This window comes from Chanodichthys erythropterus, chromosome 14, assembly GCF_024489055.1.
Source record: "Chanodichthys erythropterus isolate Z2021 chromosome 14, ASM2448905v1, whole genome shotgun sequence".
In the NCBI taxonomy this organism is placed as follows: Eukaryota; Metazoa; Chordata; class Actinopteri; order Cypriniformes; family Xenocyprididae; genus Chanodichthys; species Chanodichthys erythropterus.
In genome coordinates, this window is record NC_090234.1 from 17,437,318 (window position 1) to 17,456,748 (window position 19,431).

A 19,431-nucleotide genomic window follows, 5' to 3' on the forward strand; every position below is an offset into this window, starting at 1 on the left:
ACTTTAAAATGAAAATTACCCCATGATTTACTCACCCTCAAGTCATCCTAGGTGAATATGACTTTATATAACCAAACGGCCATACGGATTTTACTTTAGTCTAAAGCGTAACTTGCACGTTATGGAAGTTATGGATATTTTTCTTACACAAATGCATCACTTCTCTTCAGAAGGCCCCGGAGCCGTGTGGAGTATACGTTTATGACGAATGGATGCACTTATTTGAGCTTAAAACAGGTGGTTTCCGTGCATTGCCATTATAAAGCTTGGGAGCATCAGGGTGTTTATAACTCCGATTGTGTTCGTCTTAAAGGGATAGTTCACCCAAAAATGAAAATTTGATGTTTATCTGCTTACCCCCAGGGCATACAAGATGTAGAGGACTTTTTTTCTTCAGTCGAATGCAAATTATGATTTTTAACTGCAACCGCTGCCGTCTGTCAGTCAAATAATAGCAGTGATTGGGAACTTGAGCAATAAGAGTCGAAAAAACTTCCATAGAAAAATCAAAATTAAAACCTGCAGCTCGTGACGACACATTAATGTCTTAAGACACGAAACGAGCGCTTTGTGCGAGAAACCGAACAGTATTTATATAATTTTTTACCTCTAATACACCACTATGTCCAACTTCGTTCAGCTTCCGGCTAGTGAGGTCTGATCGCGCTCTGACAACGGAAGTGATGTCTCGCGATCATTGAAGTATATGGGCGAGACATCACTTCCGTCATCACAACGCGTTTTTTGACCTCACTAACAGGAAGCTGAACGAAGTTGGACATAGTGGTGTATTAGAGGTAAAAATTATATAAATACTGTTCGGTTTCTCGCACAAACCGATCGTTTCGTGTCTTAAGACATTAATGTGTCGTCACGAGCCGCAGGTTTTAATTTTGATTTGTCTAAGCAAGTTTTATTTACTGTTATAGTTGAAGTTCCCATCTACTGCTATTATTTGACTGACAGACGGCAGCGGTTGCAGTTAAAAATCATAATTTGCGTTCGACTGAAGAAAAAAAGTCACCTACATCTTGGATGCACTGGGGGTAAGCAGATAAACATCAAATTTTCATTTTTGGGTGAACTATCCCTTTAAAGAAGATAGTCATATACACCTAGGATGGCTTGATAGTGAGTAAATCTTATACATAGATATTTCATCTTAAATATATATCATCATATTCAGTGAAAGACTAAAGCGGCATTTACATGAAACCGTTTTCAACTGAAAATGGAAAAATGCGTTTTGGCCATTCATTTACACGACAATGGTGTTTTGGGGGCCCGAAAACGCAAACTTTTGAAAATGTGTTTCAAAGTGCAACGTCTCCGTATAAGCTGCAAAATCACACATTTGTGATAATGATGACGTCATGCGCATGCAATCTATAGTTGTGTAGTGGCATTGCCATCTACTGGCCTGAAATGTATAATTCAGCGTTTTTAGTCATTTTTGCGGATACGTGTGAATGGAGATAATTTTGACAACATTGTTGTCAGTACACAAAACTTTTCAAAAACGCAAAAGAAAAACATTTCCGTTTTTAAGTACATCGTTGCCATGTACCTTCAAGCCCAAAGTATACTTCATTTTTCATGTGTATGCAAGGGTCATTTGCGTGTGGTGCAAATTTCATTATCAGAAGAGTACGTGTGTACTGTACACACACCGCCGGATATTTGTAACCGCAAATACTTGTGGATAAATGCTGTAAAAGTAAATGTTGTGTGGAAAGCCCTTATATGGAGAAGGTTTGGGCATGTTTTATGCCGGGTTCAGACTACACGATATCAGCCTGACTCTGGAATTGCTTCAGCAACCCGGTAAGTAGTCGAATTAGTATTAGATGATTAGTTCACTTTCAAATGAAAATTAGCCCAAGCTTTATTCACCCTCAAGCCATCCTAGGTGTATATGACTTTCTTCTTTCTGATAAACACTCTTGAGCATCCAAGCTTTATAATGGTAGTGAACAGGACCCATGAGTATGAGCTGAAGAAAGTGCATCCATCATAAACGTACTCCACATGGCTCTGTGGGGGGTTAATAAAGGCCTTCTGAAGCGAAGCGATGACTCTCGCAGTTCAAAACGCTTACACTACGTCCTACGCCTTCTTTATACATCTTACGGAAAAAACTTTACTGACGTGATGCCAGTTTACCCTTTCTTTGTAACTTGAATACTGAATGTGGTCTTGGTGGAAGCTAGATATTTCACTTCATAACTTGTTATTTATGGATAATTTTTTACACTAATGCTTCGCTTTGCTTCAGAAGGCCTTTATTAACCCCCTGGAGCCATGTGGAGTACGTTTATAATGGACGGGTGTGGATGGAAACACTTTCTTCAGCTCATACTCGTGAACCCTGTTCACTGCCATTATAAAGCTCATATGCATCAGGATATTTATTAATATATCTACAAGAGTGTTTATCAGAAAGAAGAAAGTCATATACACCTAAGATGGCTTGAAGGTGAGTAAAGCTTGGGCTAATTTTCATTTCAAAGTGAACTAATCCTTTAAGCTAACATGCCACTTCGGTAGTTTGTTTTCACTCTTGTTTCTGGTTTTGTGCCGAATTCTGACCCCTGCTGAATTATTACTTCCCGAGTGTTGGTAGGTTTAGGATTAGGTGTGGGGGTGGGTTAGGTTAGGATTAGGCAATCAAGTAGCCACTTCAACGAGGGGGGTAATAATTTTGCAGGGAGGTTTATGGCTGCGTCCGAAAACCTAGGTAGCTGTCTTGCTGCCTTGCTATCTTATAAGGGAATGACTTGTACGGCAGCATTTGTGCATTAAGGTACCTCACGAAATTGATTTCGTACAGACTTCTGAAGCAGCGTAACAGTTTAATGATCTACAGCAATATAGCGCGAGCTTTGGTGAGAACTAAACAAATATTTAGTTATTACAGTAGTAATTTCTCGATAGAAATTATATCAAAATTGAAATATGTTGAGCAAAATCGTACATTTATACACAAACTGAGCAGCAACCGCAACTTTCGGACGCCATCTTTATTTTTCTAGCTCAACTGTCACAGAATGGAAAGCACAGGATTGTGGGATATCAAAGGCAGCTAAGGATACATCTATGCTCCCTTCAAAAATCGATCAGATGAAGGTATCTCATGAGAGAGGAAGTGAAGCTAACATTGGATTCGGACGTGCCTTGATGCCTTACTACCTTGAAATGTGTCCTCGGAAGGCAGCATTTTCCAGTTTTCGGACGCAGACGAAATTTGGCACAACACCGGAAGTCAGTCGCTAGTTCTGCCTTCTTTATGACATCATGCACGTTGATAAAAATGGCAAGCAATGATTGGTCAGGAGACAATGTGTAGTCTGACATGTTTCTTGTCCACAACACAACAAGAATTTAGGAGTAAAAATCTGACAGAGTGACTATTGTAATAGACAAAAATATTGTGTAGTCTGAACCTACACATCACTAACCTCAGACATGCACTCGCTCATTAACTTCAAATGCATTAACATTGAAGTCCGTGTGAACCGGAAGTTGCAAACGTCTTTTTTCCAGTGTTGTGACGTATTTCCAAGTGAAACGGAATATTGAATAGAGGGCAGAGTTTTACTTTAGCGCTCCTCCTCTCCATCTCTCGCTCATAGCAGACAAATGGTTGCAGAGGAGTGGTTTATGCATTTTCAACCCAAGCCATCAAACTGATGTTATCAGAGAAGGAACGCCATTACAGACCGGAAGTAACTTTTCAGATTTTGATTAAAGATTATCGCAACAAGCAATTTTTTTCTGTGATTTAACAGCACTTAACAAAGTAAATAAGCTCAATTTTGATTTCATGTGTACTTTAAGAAAAAAATCATGCACGTACATGTTGTCAATTAGGTGCCATTTTTTGAGAGAAATAAGAAATACAAATAAGCAATACTCCATATAATAAAGTATATTATAATAAAGTATTATTATTATAATAAAGTATAAAATAAGCAATACTCTTAATATAAACAATTATTGTACACTTACTGTAGTGATACATTTTACTTGCTCAGCTCAGTTCATTTCTAACAGAAGTTTAAACAAGATATTTTATGTAGTGTGTTTTTATAAATAGCTGTTCGCCATGTGTTCGAGATGACATCACAGGGTGTGAATGACATACATAACCCCATCACAAATGGCACATTAAGTTGGAATGCACACTGAAAATTCCCAGCCAAGATATTCTAGCCTCTGAAGCTTTAATTTTGGGGTAGTAAATGAAAACAATGGCGGGATCAGTGACGGATCAGTAACTGCATGTACTGATTAAACACGTGTTGATTATATTGCTTTGATCTCACCGCTTACAACTCCATTGTAACTAGAAAAGGAAAGTCCATAAAAACAAACTGCTAGGTGGCCTTGACAAAGCATATGCTGAAAGTTAAAACTTTCAAGCTTTTCAAACTATTTTAACTTGAAGTACGATAAATAGTGTACCTGCGCAGTTGTTTGCGCTATGCAACGCACGTTGCGCTTTACAAGAGCAGACCTGTGTTTACATTGAACGTCATTTGCGTTTCCTGCAGCTCTGGAGGTGTGTGCGCGCGGCGCGGAGTTACACATCCCAGTTTTCTAACTTTTTCCCCCTCACACTCCAATCCTTCCTCTTCCTAGTGCCTCACTGCGTCATTCTGAATGGGAGTTTTGCGGGCAAAAGGAACACCGTGTGCGGAGACGCCGACGCTAAAGGAATAACGCCTGTTGGACCTCTGACTGAAATGCGCGCGAGGGCTTGTACCTGCTGTACTGACCTTCAGGAGGAATAGTCACGAGAACACTCGCGTTGAATGGGTCGTAAGGACGCTCACCTGAACCTGTCTGGATGGGATGCACCGTGAGCTTCATCTGCTGTGAAGACGATTTTCTGCAGATGCCTTTGGATCAGCATGTGGAGAAAAAGAAAGAGGAAAAGAGGCTGTTATCTAAGGTAAGACTTATGGGTTCATGCAGGAATATTCTAGTCCATCGAAAGTTCTTGACGTTGTGCTTTGAACTTGACAGTGAAGCTAGCCTATATCTGTGCAATGGTTGAGAAATTTAAAGGGTTTTCCCCCTCTCAAAAAGACGAATCTTGGTCATATGGGTGTTATATGTTTTTTAAATTTGTATTTATTTATTTATTAATTATTTTTATGTTGTCGTTAAATAATAGTTACATGCACTACTAGTCAAAAGTTTGGATACTCCTACTTATGTAGTGGCCAGACAAATCAAAACTATCTCATATTTTAAATGTGCTGGAATGATTTTAAAAATGATTGATGTTGAAAAGATTGCATCGTTAGATTATTATTATTATTATTAAAAATGCATGTTTAACACGTATATTTATATCATATTCTGTCGTGTACATTGCTTAAACCTACTTTTATATTTTATGCTGACTTGATTTCATAAGTATTATTTAAAATTTATTTAATTGAAGTATTTACAGTATATAATTAGCCTATTTATATAAAGAATGTGATAAAATGCCCCAGAATCAAGTCTAGCAGGCAAATATTGTCCCTTAATAAATAAATGAATTAATTTCTGACACTGGCTACTTGTTGCTTTTCTGGTCCAGCCATTGTACATTCTGGAAATGCACAATATATGTATGTAATATATGTGTGTGTGTGTGTGTGTGTGTGTGTGTGTACACAACTAATTTAAAGCATGCATACGCCTTTAAAGATCAAAAGGTTTTTGATATCATGAGAAACATACATTCAGTCAAGTGTGTCTAAACTTGATGTGTTGACAGATTTTAGATTTGTATCAACAACCCCACCTATACACTTATGTATGAAAAACAAACCCAGAATCTTCTGTTCAGACCTCACAGGGTAAGACAGACAGAATGAGAATTCAGGGCAAACCCAAGAATAAGCTTAGACAATAGTGTTCTGTTCACATTCGGATCAATGAATGAGTTGCATCATTGCACAGTTTAATTATGGATGGAATCCAGATTGGTAATTTGTGCGTTCTTGCCACATGTGATCTATTTATAGGTATTGTTTTAACATTGTCATTTCACATACTGAACAAATTTACACGCACATCATCTTTATTGTTCAGATTATTCTGAAATATTTACAAGCTATTGGTTCATGTGTTTATATGATGGTTACATAATTAAAACAGACCGAATTCTGATTAATAATTGAATATTCTTGTGCATGTAAACACTGTTGAACTGCATGCTTTATTTCAGGGAAAAGTTCACTAGTATATGTGCAAAGCTCAAAGACGTCTTACATGGGGCTCTTCTGATGGGGTGGTCTGCTCTGGGTGGTGGGATCAGATTTAGAAGGTCAGTCAGGGCGCTACTTGGGGCAGAAGGGCTGGAGCAACAAGCCCCACATTGTTGCTTTGCTCTCAAGACAGGGACCAACACACTGGAAGGAATGTTGCTCCCATATCCCGATAGTCATCTTTCATTTTTGGTAACCCTCTGACATGGGGTTCCACAAACCCTGATATTTTGCATGTCTTTGAAAAGCTGACTTGTTGCTTTTTATGAAATAGTGGCAACAGCACTATGAGAAGACAAAGTTTTAAAGTGGACTTATTATGCTTGCTTACAATTTAAACTTTTTTTAAATGTGTAATGTTACTGTTTGAGCATGAAAAAAGTCTGTAAAGTTACAAAGCACAAAGTCCACTACAAAGGGAGATATTCTCTATATCAGTGCACTGTTTCAGCTCAAAATCCCCCACAGATCATTTATTATTTGGGTGTGAGCAAAAACACACCATTTTTGTGCGTGTCCCTTTAAATGCAAATGAGCTGCTGCTTCTCCCAGCCCATTTTCCAGAAGAGGGCGGAGCTTTAACAGCTCGCGCTTCGGTTGCTCAACAACAACAAAGCTGGAGAATCTCACTCAGCCAAAATGAGGATCATCAGTAAAGGTGTTCAGCCTTACATTGTTCAAACCGGAGTCGACACTGAAGGAGAGACTCAGGAAGAAGTTACAACTTTTAGAATGAAACTGGACGTTTCTGAATGGTTAGTGCATAAATTTATGTAGTTGCTGTGGAGTTGATTCAACTCATCCACTAGCATGTGCCGTCATGTTCATCTTTTGTGCAAATGCGGCATTGAATTGACCCTCATTTGTGAAGCTGTCCGGTGTAAAATGACGGCATGACAACAACACTCTACTACAACAACTCTTCCTCTTCTCTAAAGCAGCTCAACATGGCCTCACCCCCTTTGTTGTGTGTTCTCTGGGGCAGGGTTTATGTACATATCAGGGTTAGTGATGTCACTAACCCGGGAAAAAGCTCGTAGTCCATAAACAGTGATTTCTGTAAAAGAAAATATCTCCCTTTGCATAGGCGTCGATCCCGTGGGGCCTGGAGCACCCACGGAAATGGTCGAGCACCCATGGAAAAATACGAGATATTCTCCATTGATTTTAACTTATAAAAAATCCATTGCTGCTTTCAGACACGATCTTCACTTTTTTATAGTTTATTTAAGGCCGTATCTATGCATTATTTTAATGACAAACGTCGAGAGCGCATCCAAGTGATTATTGGATACGCGAGCACAAATCTCAGGCGGATTTCATTCACTCACGCACAAACTGGACGCGCATTCTCAAATATACAGTCTCGTGGCTCTGCTTTCGCTCATACGTGTGCGCGCTCAAACTCTGTCCTTGCTCTTTCCCTAAAATGGTAGTCTTTCCTGGATTTAGAAGCTTTCAGCCACCCGACTTTCATTATTGACTGACGAAATAACAACGTGTAGGCTACCTTGGTAAAGTTACTGATGATCAGATATCAGCGAGAGCACGACTTGCAACAACACTCATGAAAATAATAGTTTTGGGTCAAAATTGTCACCTCGCTGCACTGATAATGCAAACGAAACATCCAGTTGACGTTAATTTGAGTTAAATTATAAACGATCTGGTGCTGGAACGTGTTGTTTTTGAAATCATAATGATGAGTGATGCCGCTATTATAAGTAGAGGAACGGTCCCTTGTGGCTTGTGTAACGTTTTTACAAGGGCTGCAACGATTAATCGTTTGCAAAATAAAAGTCTGTGTTTACATAATATATACGTGTGTGTTCTGTGTATAATAATGATGTATATATAAATACACACATACAGGTATAAAGTTCAGAAATATATGCATGTATTATAAATATATATATTTATATATATTTTTTATATTACATATAAACATAAATATTTTATATATAAATATAAAATTTTTCTTAAATATATACATGGATGTGTGTGTATTTATATATACATAATAATTATACACAGAACACACACATATGTAAACACAGACTTTTATTTTGCAAACGATTAATCGCGATTAATCGTTGCAGCCCTAGTTTTTACAGTTTTTCAGACATGCGTGACAATCTACCACTAGACTCTTCTTTATGTATATTGTAATGTAGTAGCTGTAAGGATGAAACTATCACACCCACCGGCAGAAATTTAAATCGGCACCTACGTCCCTCTACATTGAACTTTGAGCATCGTAACTTTGCAGATGTTGTTTATGCTCAAACAGCAACTTTTTTACAACTAAAGTAAAAAAAGTTAAATCATAACCAACCACCCATTTAAACATTCAAGCTTGAAAAACTATTCTAGCAGACCCCAAAAACATAATCAAGACTTTGTAACAGGACATAATTGGTCATGTTTAATAAATAAATTAATTAATCTAATAATCAGAATAAAGAGATTACAGGGTCTATCAGGGCTACTGGATTATGCTTCTGTCACGTAAATTTTGTGCTGGGGCTCAGCCAAAATCTCTGTTAGCAATTGCAGTCAACAGCAAATAAAGGCCACTACTACTGTTTACTTACTCGCTGACACAAGGGTGAGTATGTAATGACAGAATTTTAGTTTTCAGGTGAACTATTCCATTAACATCCATGTTGGATTACTTTGATGTGAAGATAAATCAGTGGCATTCATTTCATGAGAGGAATGTGCATTCTTTTTTAAAAGATTAATTATATTTTTAGTGAGACTAGAGATCTCTGTAAAAATGCAATAACATTTCAAACTTTTAAAGGGTTAGTTCACCCAAAAAGGAAAATTCTGTCATTAATTACTCAGCTTCATGTTGTTCCACACCCGTTAAGACCTTTGTTCATCTTCAGAACACAAATTAATATATTTTTGATGAAATGTGATGGCTCAGTGAGGCCTTCATTGACAGTAAGATAATTAAAACTTGCAGATGCCCAGAAAGCTGCTAAAGACCAATTTAAAACAGTTCATGTGACTACAGTGGTTCAACCTTAATGTTATAAAGCGACGAGAATACTTTTTGTGCGCCAAAAAAACGAAATAACGACTTTATTCAACAATATCTAGTGATTTCAAAACACTGCTTCATGAAGCTTTGAAGCTTTCCGAAACTTTTGTTTCAAATCTCTGGTTTGGAGAGTGTATCAAACTGCCAAAGTTATTTTATTTTTTTGACGCACAAAAAGTATTCTCGTCGCTTCATAACATTAAGGTTGAACCACTGTAGTCACATGAACTGTTTTAAATACGTCTTTAGTAGCTTTCTGGGCATCTGCAAGTGTTAATTGTCTTGCTGTCGATGCAGGCCTCACTGAGCTATTGGATTTTATCAAAAATATCTTAATTTGTGTTCCGAAGATGAACAAAGGTCTTATGGGTGTGGAATGACATAAGGGTGAGTACTTAATGACAGAATTTTCATTTTTGAGTGAACTAACCCTTTAATTACCCTTGAGGATGTTTTAATCGTTTTTTTTCCCCCATTAAAGTTTGGATAAGACCTTGTTTCCTTGGGGGAAAGCAGTGTGTTGTAGAAGCATGTTATGTTTAAATTGCTGAACAGTGTGCAATAAGGCACATGAAAAGTACAAAAATATAGGCCTTGCATGCTTAATGCATTGGATTGCAAGAGGATTTTCAAAATAAGCAAATAAATAAATATGTGCATATGCATTGAATGAGAAGAATAGCTTAGAGACATAGACTTTAAATAATAGTAATAGTAAATATTTGAATATTGCGCTTCAATGTAAGCCTTACTTCTTTCAACCGTAAGCATGATTGTACATTATCATTCTGCCTGTAAGCTTCTGTTTTTCAGTGTGAAAAACGGGACTTTCTTTTTTTGTATGCATTTTCAACCTGATCTTAGGAGAACACGTATTTTACGAGGTCGTGATTTCGTATGAATTAATAAATCAATTGTAAGAAAATGTATTTTTTTTATTTATTTAAAAAAAAAAAAGCCTGAAAGTCCACCCCTAAACATAACTGTCACAGGGGCATAAGCAGATTATATAAAACAGACGAATGAGAACATATAAAGTCATATGACTTAGTCAGCAATTTGTCAAAACATAATTGACATGAAATTGTGTTGCCATTTTTTGTTCTGTTGATGAATAATAGTGATCATGCTTGCTAGAATATACAGGTTTACTGGGTGACAGGCTCGTGGTACACAGAATTGTGGGAAACAATTTCCAATGATGCTATTTTGCAGCACAAGATTGATAAAAGTTTTATAATTTGCACACCTAATGTACATAATTTAAGTTAAAAAGCAAAAAACAAACATGAAATTGCCTAATGCATCCACTTTGTTTCAACCAAAATCACTTGAACGCATGTCATGTCACAATTATGAAGACTTCAGATAGCATGTTTGTTGCATTTTATAATCTGTATTACTACTGATAGAAAGGAAAGACTGCAAAAATTGAGATTGAGATTTGTTTGACTGGTTGAAGTGGATCACAGCTCACTGCGTTCTCTCATCTGTTCCTAACTATCCAGCGGTGCCCAAATCTTCCGAGCACACTCTTAAGCTTCCTTTCATCCCTCCAGTGGGAATAAATCACACAGACAGGTCTGTGGTGGGATTAGAGAGGGGTGGGAAAGGCCGTCAGGAGAAGGGAGGTGGAAATTCCAGGGATTTGGATGGGAGTGACTGCCTACAGTTACCTGCACCAGGTAGATCTATAGGGAGAAACTATGGGTACTTGTTTATCAGACCACTTGTAAGAGCACAGCGTGGGCACTTAACCTACTTTAGACGGCGTAATAGAGCACCACTCCCTTAATTGGATGCTGCAAGGCACGCCCAAAACTTCCTCTTTCAAACTTGTCAGGGCAAAAATGTGAGATTTTATAAGTTGTGGTCGTGATTTGACTGAGTTAATAAATCTTAGGGTTGATTTGGGGTTATGGAAAGATGTTTACTCTTTAATAGTTAACATCTACTTGAATTAGGAGGAAAGCAATACCAAGCACACTTCACTGAAATATTTTCTGCCGCTTTGTGCTTTTAAACATCTTTGATGTCTTAATGTGTTTCCTATCTGCAAGAATTTATTCCTGTAGTTGTGTGTAGGTTTTTCTTTTCTGTGTTAGTGGCACCATGACTATACAGAACTGCAAAAATAATGACTGTTTCTAAGTTTCTAACTCTCTATGCTGCATGTGATGTATTTTTGTAGGCCAACTTGGAAGTTCACAAAAACCCAGGATTTTTCCATAAGCTTCAAAATAAGCTCTGTGACCAACAAAAGTTATCCAAGATGTTTATGTCTTTCTTTCTTCAGTCGAAAATAAATTAAGGTTTTTGAGGAAAACATTCCAGGATTTTTCTCCATATAGTGGACTTCAATGGGGTTCAACAGGTTGACGGTCCAAATTGCAGTTTCAGTGCAGCTTCAAAGGCCTCTACACGGTCCCAGCTGAGGAAATAAGGGGCTTATCTAGCGAAACAATCGGCCATTTTCTAAAATAAATAAAAATGTATATACTTTTTAACCGCATATGCTCGTCTTGCACTGCTCTGTGATGCACCACGCATTACGTAATCACGTTGGAAAGATCACGCATGACGTAGGTGGAAGTACCGCAGCAGGGCAAAAAACTCCATCTTATTTTCTCCTCTGACTTCAAAATCATCCAACATTGTTGTTTTACCTTTTTTTAAAAGGTGTTTGACTTAGTCTTTGCACATTTGCATTGTAGACACTGGATCGGTACTTCCGCCTACATCACGCGTGACCTTTCTAATGATTACGTAATGCACAGAGCAGTGCAAGATGAGCATTTGTGGTTAAAAAGAATATAAATATTTTTTTTTTTTTTTTAGAAAGTGACCGATTATTTCATTAGATAAGACCCTTATTCCTCGTCTGGGATCATGTAGAGCTCTTTGAAGCTGCACTGAAACTGACATTTGGACTTTCAACCTGTTGAACCCCTGTGAAGTCCACTATATGGAGAAAAATCCTGAAATGTTTTCCTCAAAAACCTTAATTTCTTTTCAACTGAAGAAAGGAAGAAAAACGTCTTGGGGATAAGTAAATTATAAGGACATTTTAATTCTGAAGTAATTCTCAATATAATCTTCACATATTAACACAACTTTCATGAATTTTGAAGGCATTTCAGCCAAAAACCCAACCCATAACCTGGGATTATGAAACTGGAAATGCAAAAAAGGCTAATTTCCACATTCATAGCTATGGCCGGCCTAGTTGGGCTGTTCAAAAAAACAAAAAAAAAAAAGGATTACTATTCTGTTGCCACTAGTAGTGCTTAAAAGGATTGAGAATTCTACCATTATTTTCTCACCCTTATGTCATCCCAAACCTGCATGATTTTATTTTTACTTGTGGCAAAACAAGATAAAATGCACACACAAGTCATCAATTAAGTAAACACCAAATGTATGTACTTTGCTCTTATTTTGTTGCACTAGCATGACAAAACATTCCTTTTTTGGCAGTAAGTGAAAAAGGAAAATATGAAACATGAATTTGTTGAACGTATCCATTTTGTTTCAGCCTAATTATGAATTCCGAGGAAGGCCTGCAAGGCCTCTTTTTGAAATGGGGCTTGTTTTCTGAAAGTTCAGATGACTGTTGGCAAGTGTTTGCTGTTTTTATACCCCGTTCCCGTCCCACTGGGATATTCTGGATGATCTGTCAGCGCCCAGCTGAAACACATTCCCTCCTGTCAGGGATTCAGCTCAATGTTTTGGTCTTATCTCAGCCCTCACTCGCAGTATTCCTGTCCGACTGCGGCAGAGAACATCAAAAGTGCAGAGCTTCTCTCCCCAACAACGCCATTCATCCATTCCACACACGGCTGCCTGGGCTTTTGTGCTATCACAGAGCGATTGTGCGGGACACAAAAGGTTCCTGAGTGAAAACATGGCCAGTCAGGTGTAGGAACATGTGCCGGTTAAAAAGTCATCTTCAGTTGTGCCTCGCCCCTCTTTTTGTTTCTGGCTCTCATCTCTAACTTTGTGGTCAAGGTCATGTTTGTTTCTCCAGATGAATGTGTTCTCTTATTTTTAGACCCTTAGCCTCTAGCTACACGTAGATTTAGCAGATCAAAGGCTACCTGTCAGATCGATCTCTCTGGGTGTGTGCTGTACGCTTTTGGCAGCTGAGGCAAATCTGGTGGATTGTAATAGATTTGTTGTCATTGGGGAAAGTGGGCAGACTTGGATCTCACAGTGTACTGACTGATTAATTGGCTTCGTGATGGATCTTAGCATCTCAAGTTTTGGGTCGCAGTCCTGCGCCTACAAAAACCAGTTAAAGATGATGGTGTGTTTGCGAGAAGGATAGAATTGTTAAGTTAAAAATGTTAACTTGATCCTAGCTTTTCTATATCATATGCAATATGAATATCAGATTATTTATTGCTCTGCTCACATTTTTATCATATTTATGCTGAAGAACAAGCAAATGACACTGACATGCCTGAGGTAATTGTTTGCCAATTATTATTATTTTTTTAATTCTGAAAATTAATTTGTATTCAGTCTTTCAACAACAACAACAACGAAAAAGCTTTTTTTAACAAAAGTTTTGATTTTTGACTAATAATATCAAGTTGTGCACTATGATCGTGGTATCAAAATTGTGTCGAGTTTGCTGTGGAGATCAAGCACAAACGACTTTCACTTAGTTTTCACTTTTCTTTTTCTTGGGAAAACATTGTTTGCTGACATTCGCACAAAGGCTTACTTCGGCGTGTGTGGAATAATTTAATTATTTATTTATTTTTTTGTATGTAAATGAGGAGGTCGGAACAGAATTGGAGAGGTAACAACTTTGGTATGATGTACCTAGCACAGTCTGACCTGAAAGACAGTTGATGCTGTATTTTCTGCCTTGGCTTTTTACCCAAGATCTCATTGGGGTCTCTTATTGTTATTGAGTATTAAAGGTAGGGATGGACATTTTTCCAAAATATTGTATTCGAATATTTGGGCTCGTAAAAAACGAATATTCGAATATTCGTTTATTTAAATGAGGTTAAACGAGAAGGAAGTTATTGTTTTATATTCAAGATTTTGTAACCATTTCTAAACGAGTTTACGATTAGGCAATATACACAACAAGCTTACATTATATCTTAAGGTTTTCTTTTAGTTCAAAGCATTAAACAATATGTGACCCGTCACGGAAACCAGGGACACAAGTCGGCAGCACAACTATCGTGCAAAATGAGAAAGAAGCATTTTTTTTCAAAATTGGTGATTTTCGTTTTTTTTGCAGAATCTGTTAGTTGAGATCCGTGTTTGAGATAGCAGTATTGGTATATTTAAAAGCGTACATTTTGAGGTTGAAATCGGCTTGTTTTTCGGAGATTCTAGCACGCAGTAGGGGCGTGTCATTGTCTGTGTGTATTTCCATACTGGGAAGCGTGGCTACTTACTATGCAGGGCTCTGGCCGGCTCTAGCTGATATCAAAATTCAATGAAGAACCGTGGCCGTTACATTGAAAATGTTTTGAAGTACTTCTTCGCCAAGCCGGATGCTTATGAACAAGCGCTCACTGATTCTGAAGATGATCTGAGCGACGATGAAAGCGGCATAATAAGACATTACCTCTCTGGAGTCGGGTATTTATGGATATATCAGGATTTTTTTCACATTGCAGCAAAACAGACTTAAAATACTCCGTCATTTTTTGTCATAGAGACATAAGTAATATATCAATTGAAACTATAGAATGTCTTCTTTTATTTGTATACACTCAGAGTAAAAACAAAATGTTGTGCTTTTTGTGAAATAACGAAGTCTCTGAACGAAGTCCAATCTGATAGTTCTCAGAAAATGAACTGTAACTTAGTGAATACTAATCATAAAAAAAATTATACTTGTGTCTGAAAAAACGTTGAAATGTCAGGTTTTAAATTGTGTAAGTCAAATTGAAAACAAATATTCTGTGTTTATGTAATCTGTATGAAAAGAGAGCCATGTCAGAAGTCTGTGATTCAGCTCATTATCCGCTAATGCGGCCACGCCCACGGAGGGAGTGCTATTCAGACGCAAATTCAGTCAATACATGCATTCATCGTCTCAATCGTGTATTTATTGTCTTGAAAAGTGTTTTGAATAGCCATAGTTAGCGATCTCTGGCCTCTGTTAGTCCAGTTAGTTCCTGGATTGTCTATTCTTCTTTAACAGGCTTCTCAGCTGAGAAAATTTCATTTCATGACTATAGTGACCAAAATGATCACGGTTATCACAGAATCCTGTTCAAAAAGTAAATTCACCAAGTTTCATGTGGAAAACCAGCAAATAACAAATAAAATTAGCATCAATATGTACTTTTTCTTTACATAAACATTAAAATAATAACATTAAAAATTATGGGCAGATTTTAAAGGAGTGTCTTACATTAATCTACAATGCACAAGTTCAAATAGAGTTTTGACAAAAAAAGTCACATATTTCAGCCTCTAAATCATTTTTATAAAAGTCAAAAAAGATAAATTACTGACATTTATAATGCACATTAACCTTTATAATTAATAGTATGCGGTCCATGCAGCTTTACAGGGGGTATGGTTTATCTAAATGAGATGTAAATGAGCCCTATTGTCACTCCCAGCAGGTGAGAACAGGTGAGAACTGCAACTTTAGAGGCGTTTTTTCTCCCTATAGAGCTTTCTTGAATGCCTACCTTCAAATTGCCACAACTTCTCCAAACATTATCAGATTTCCATGTGTCACACATCGTTGGAAAGCTTGGAGACTACCCTTTCAGAATCTGTGAATAACTCAAAATGCCCCAGAACCGACTTGTGTCCTTACTTTCCGTGACTGGTCACATATGTGTAAACAGAAAATATTAAGAACAAAAGCATTTAATCTCAAGCAGCACGAGCGGGAAAAATAGGCCTACTAATAAAGCAGACAGCGCCAGTTATTGTACAAAACGTACATAATACACTCGAGTCAGTAGCCTATATGGTTATCGTGTTTATATTTTTCACAAGTTCATGTTGAGAAAAACAATAATATCCCCATGCTCGGGTGAGAATACGAGCCATGCTGACAGACGTTGCAGAGACACAAAGATAATAATACATAACGTTAACTGTGTGCTAAGCTAAGTTTCTAACAGTAGCACTTTGTTTTGTGTTCGTAAATATATCTCCCTCGACGAAACTTAAAAGAAGCATGTCTCAAAATCATTTTGCTATCAGATAAGTTATCTTCTCGGCTCACTCTGGGATAACTTACAGCTGCGCTTACCTGTCGTGAATGCAGTGATAGACAGCTGTCTTTCCTCACTCGACGGGTATTTAGATTTTATGTGCTTTCTCATTATGGTGTTGATATTATGATAATTCGGTTTCATTAATTAATTTGATCAAAAGTAATTCCATTTTGTAAGATCATTTTCATCCAAGTAATTCCAAACTTTGCGAGGCAGACGACAACATTATGTTACGATCAAATAAAATAAACTTGTTAAACACGCTCCACACCTGGTGCATTTAGTTATAACTGCGAGTTTTAGTGCTTAGGATTTATCATGGATTCACTGCATTTACGGCCAGGAAAGCAACATAGTAAAATTCGAATAGTATTTTTATTTTTCGAATATTAATTACAGAACGAATATTCAACTATTTGTGCACATTCCTAATTAAAGGTGCCCTGGAACGTTTTTTCACAAGATGTAATATAAGACGTGACAACCGCATGTGATATATCGCCCAGCCCTAGCATATACAAAGTTCACACAGCTAATATAACCCTCAAAATGGATCTTTACAAAGTGATCGTCATGCATACTGCATGCATGCATACTGCATGCATGCATCAGATCATGTGAGTATAGTATTTATTTGGATGTTTACATTTCATTCTGAATGAGTTTGAGGCTGTGCTCTGTGGCTAATGGGCTAATGCTACACTGTTGGAGAGATTTATAAAGAATGAAGATGTGATTATGAATTATACAGACTGCAAGTGTTTAATAATGAAAATAGCGACGGCTCTTGTCTCCGTGAATACAGTAAGAAACGATGGTAACTTCAACCACATTTAACAGTACATTAGCAACATGCTAACAAAACATTTAGAAAGACAATTTACAAATATCACTAAATATATCATGTTATCATAGATCATGTCAGTTATTATCACTCCATCTGCCATTTTTCGCTATTGTCTTTGCTTGCACATTCATACGTCCTGCCCTTGTCTAAAGCCTTGAACATGGACTGGCATATGCAAATATTGAGGTCATACATATTAATGATGAGTGTTATGTTGAGATTCTCCTGTTCTTCTGAGGTCGATGATTTAGCTGTGCACAGATCCAGACGTTAATACTGCCTGCCCTTGTGTAATGCCTTGAACATGGGCTGGCATATGCAAATATTGGGGGCGTACATATTAATGATCGCGACTGTTGCGTAACAGTCGGTGTTATGTTGAGATTCGCCTGTTCTTCGGAGGTCTTTTAAACAAATGAGATTTACATAAGAAGGAGGAAACAATGGTGTTTGAGACTCACTGTATGTCTTTTCCATGTACTGAACTCTTGTTATTCAACTATGCCGAATTTGTCAAAATTGTGACGTCATGTGCATGTGTATTAGGTGTTCAGTCTTTGCTCAGTTTTTTTTACACTGTTGCCACAGGTTGTTTTTGTAGTCTGTGGAACGCGATTTAAGCTAGTTTTGGAATAGTTTTGATTAGCAATTGGGCTGGTTTTGTTGGTACCCTAGTGTAGTGTTTCTTTACAAAGTGACATCAACTACTGGCCTGGCATGAATAATAAAGCATTTTTAATCGTTTTCATGGATCAGTGTGAACGAGGATCGTTTTGACAATGTTGTCATCTGTATGCAAAAATACAAAGGAAAAACTTTTTTGTTTTTAGTACATGTAAACATGCCCTTATTAGATTACCTCATCCAACACTCATTTAAAGTCAATATTCAAAGACATTAATAATCTAATAATGTTGTAAAATGTAATCTTTAGCAAATCTAAATTTGAAAATACATTTGAAGAGTTTATTTGCAAAAACAGATAACTCCATTTTTATGAATTCTCACAAATCATGTTTTTTTTATTGTGCATTCCAAGTAATAACAATCAAACTGCAGTTGGGCTGTTTTGATTAAGTAATGATAACTCTAAAAAATACAGGTAAATTAAAAAATTAATTCATTGAAAGTACGTTTTATATATATATTAAAAGTTTGTTTTTTAGCAAAAGCAGATAACTCCAACAGTCGTTTTTTGGCAAAGCAGATAACTCCACATTTCATGTTTCATAGTTAAACAAAACCCAAGTAATTGCATTTAAAACACTCTCAAACACACATGTGCACACAAACGCACACACACACACACACACCCACCCACGCGCGCACACACACCCACCCACCCACGCGCGCGCACACACACCCACCCACCCACGCGCGCGCACACACACACACACACACACACACACACACACACACACACACACACACACACCCACGCGCGCGCACGCACACACACACACAAACAGATCGGCACACACATACACATGCTGCGTTCCAATTCGCCTACTTATACTACGCCCTAAAAGTATGTAACTGTTACTCTTTCTGTGAACAAAAAGTACTTACTTTTGAGTGTGTAGTAAAAGAGTAGACAAGCTTTGGGACATACTAACACGTCATACAATCGCGTCAATTCTCTCTGTCGCATCCTGTCACCGTAAACTGGCCTGTCAATCACCTTACTTCCTCCACATTTCATTTAGCTAATTTCCTACCGTATCGGAGTGAAATGCAGCACGTTGATCTGCAGTCGCGGGTCTTTCATGTGGAGAACTCTCCTCATATTAATGCATAATGATGCGTTTAAAAGTTAATGGCCATTATCGGATCTTCATAAAAGTCCACATTGGTATTTGCAGATGAAAAATAACACGGGTAACATTACATATATATTTTCTATCAGGTTAAACTGATTATTAGTCACTCAAATCTCTCAGCGTCGATTGCATATATCCGCCATGTTTTGTAGTTTTTTAACACTTTTTACTCGTGTTTGTAGTTCTGAACTGAAACCTCGTCCAATGCGCAATGGGTTGTGGGCAATAT

The 19,431-nt window shown here is 37.4% G+C and overlaps 1 protein-coding gene across 3 annotated transcripts in view; it reads left to right on the forward strand.

Annotated features, from left to right (window-relative positions):
• Positions 1 to 4,568: 4,568 nt before the first annotated feature.
• Positions 4,569 to 19,431, forward strand: part of tns1b (tensin 1b) — a 293,434-nt gene continuing 278,571 nt past the window's right edge. For 2 of the 3 annotated variants that reach the window (XM_067408600.1, XM_067408602.1), the window contains exon 1: positions 4,570 to 4,954. In XM_067408600.1, the coding sequence (XP_067264701.1) occupies positions 4,850 to 4,954 (105 nt within the window). In that variant the 5' untranslated portion in view covers positions 4,570 to 4,849. Of the gene's footprint in view, positions 4,955 to 19,431 lie in introns of all 3 variants that reach the window. The other variant, XM_067408603.1, reaches the window with a different exon arrangement.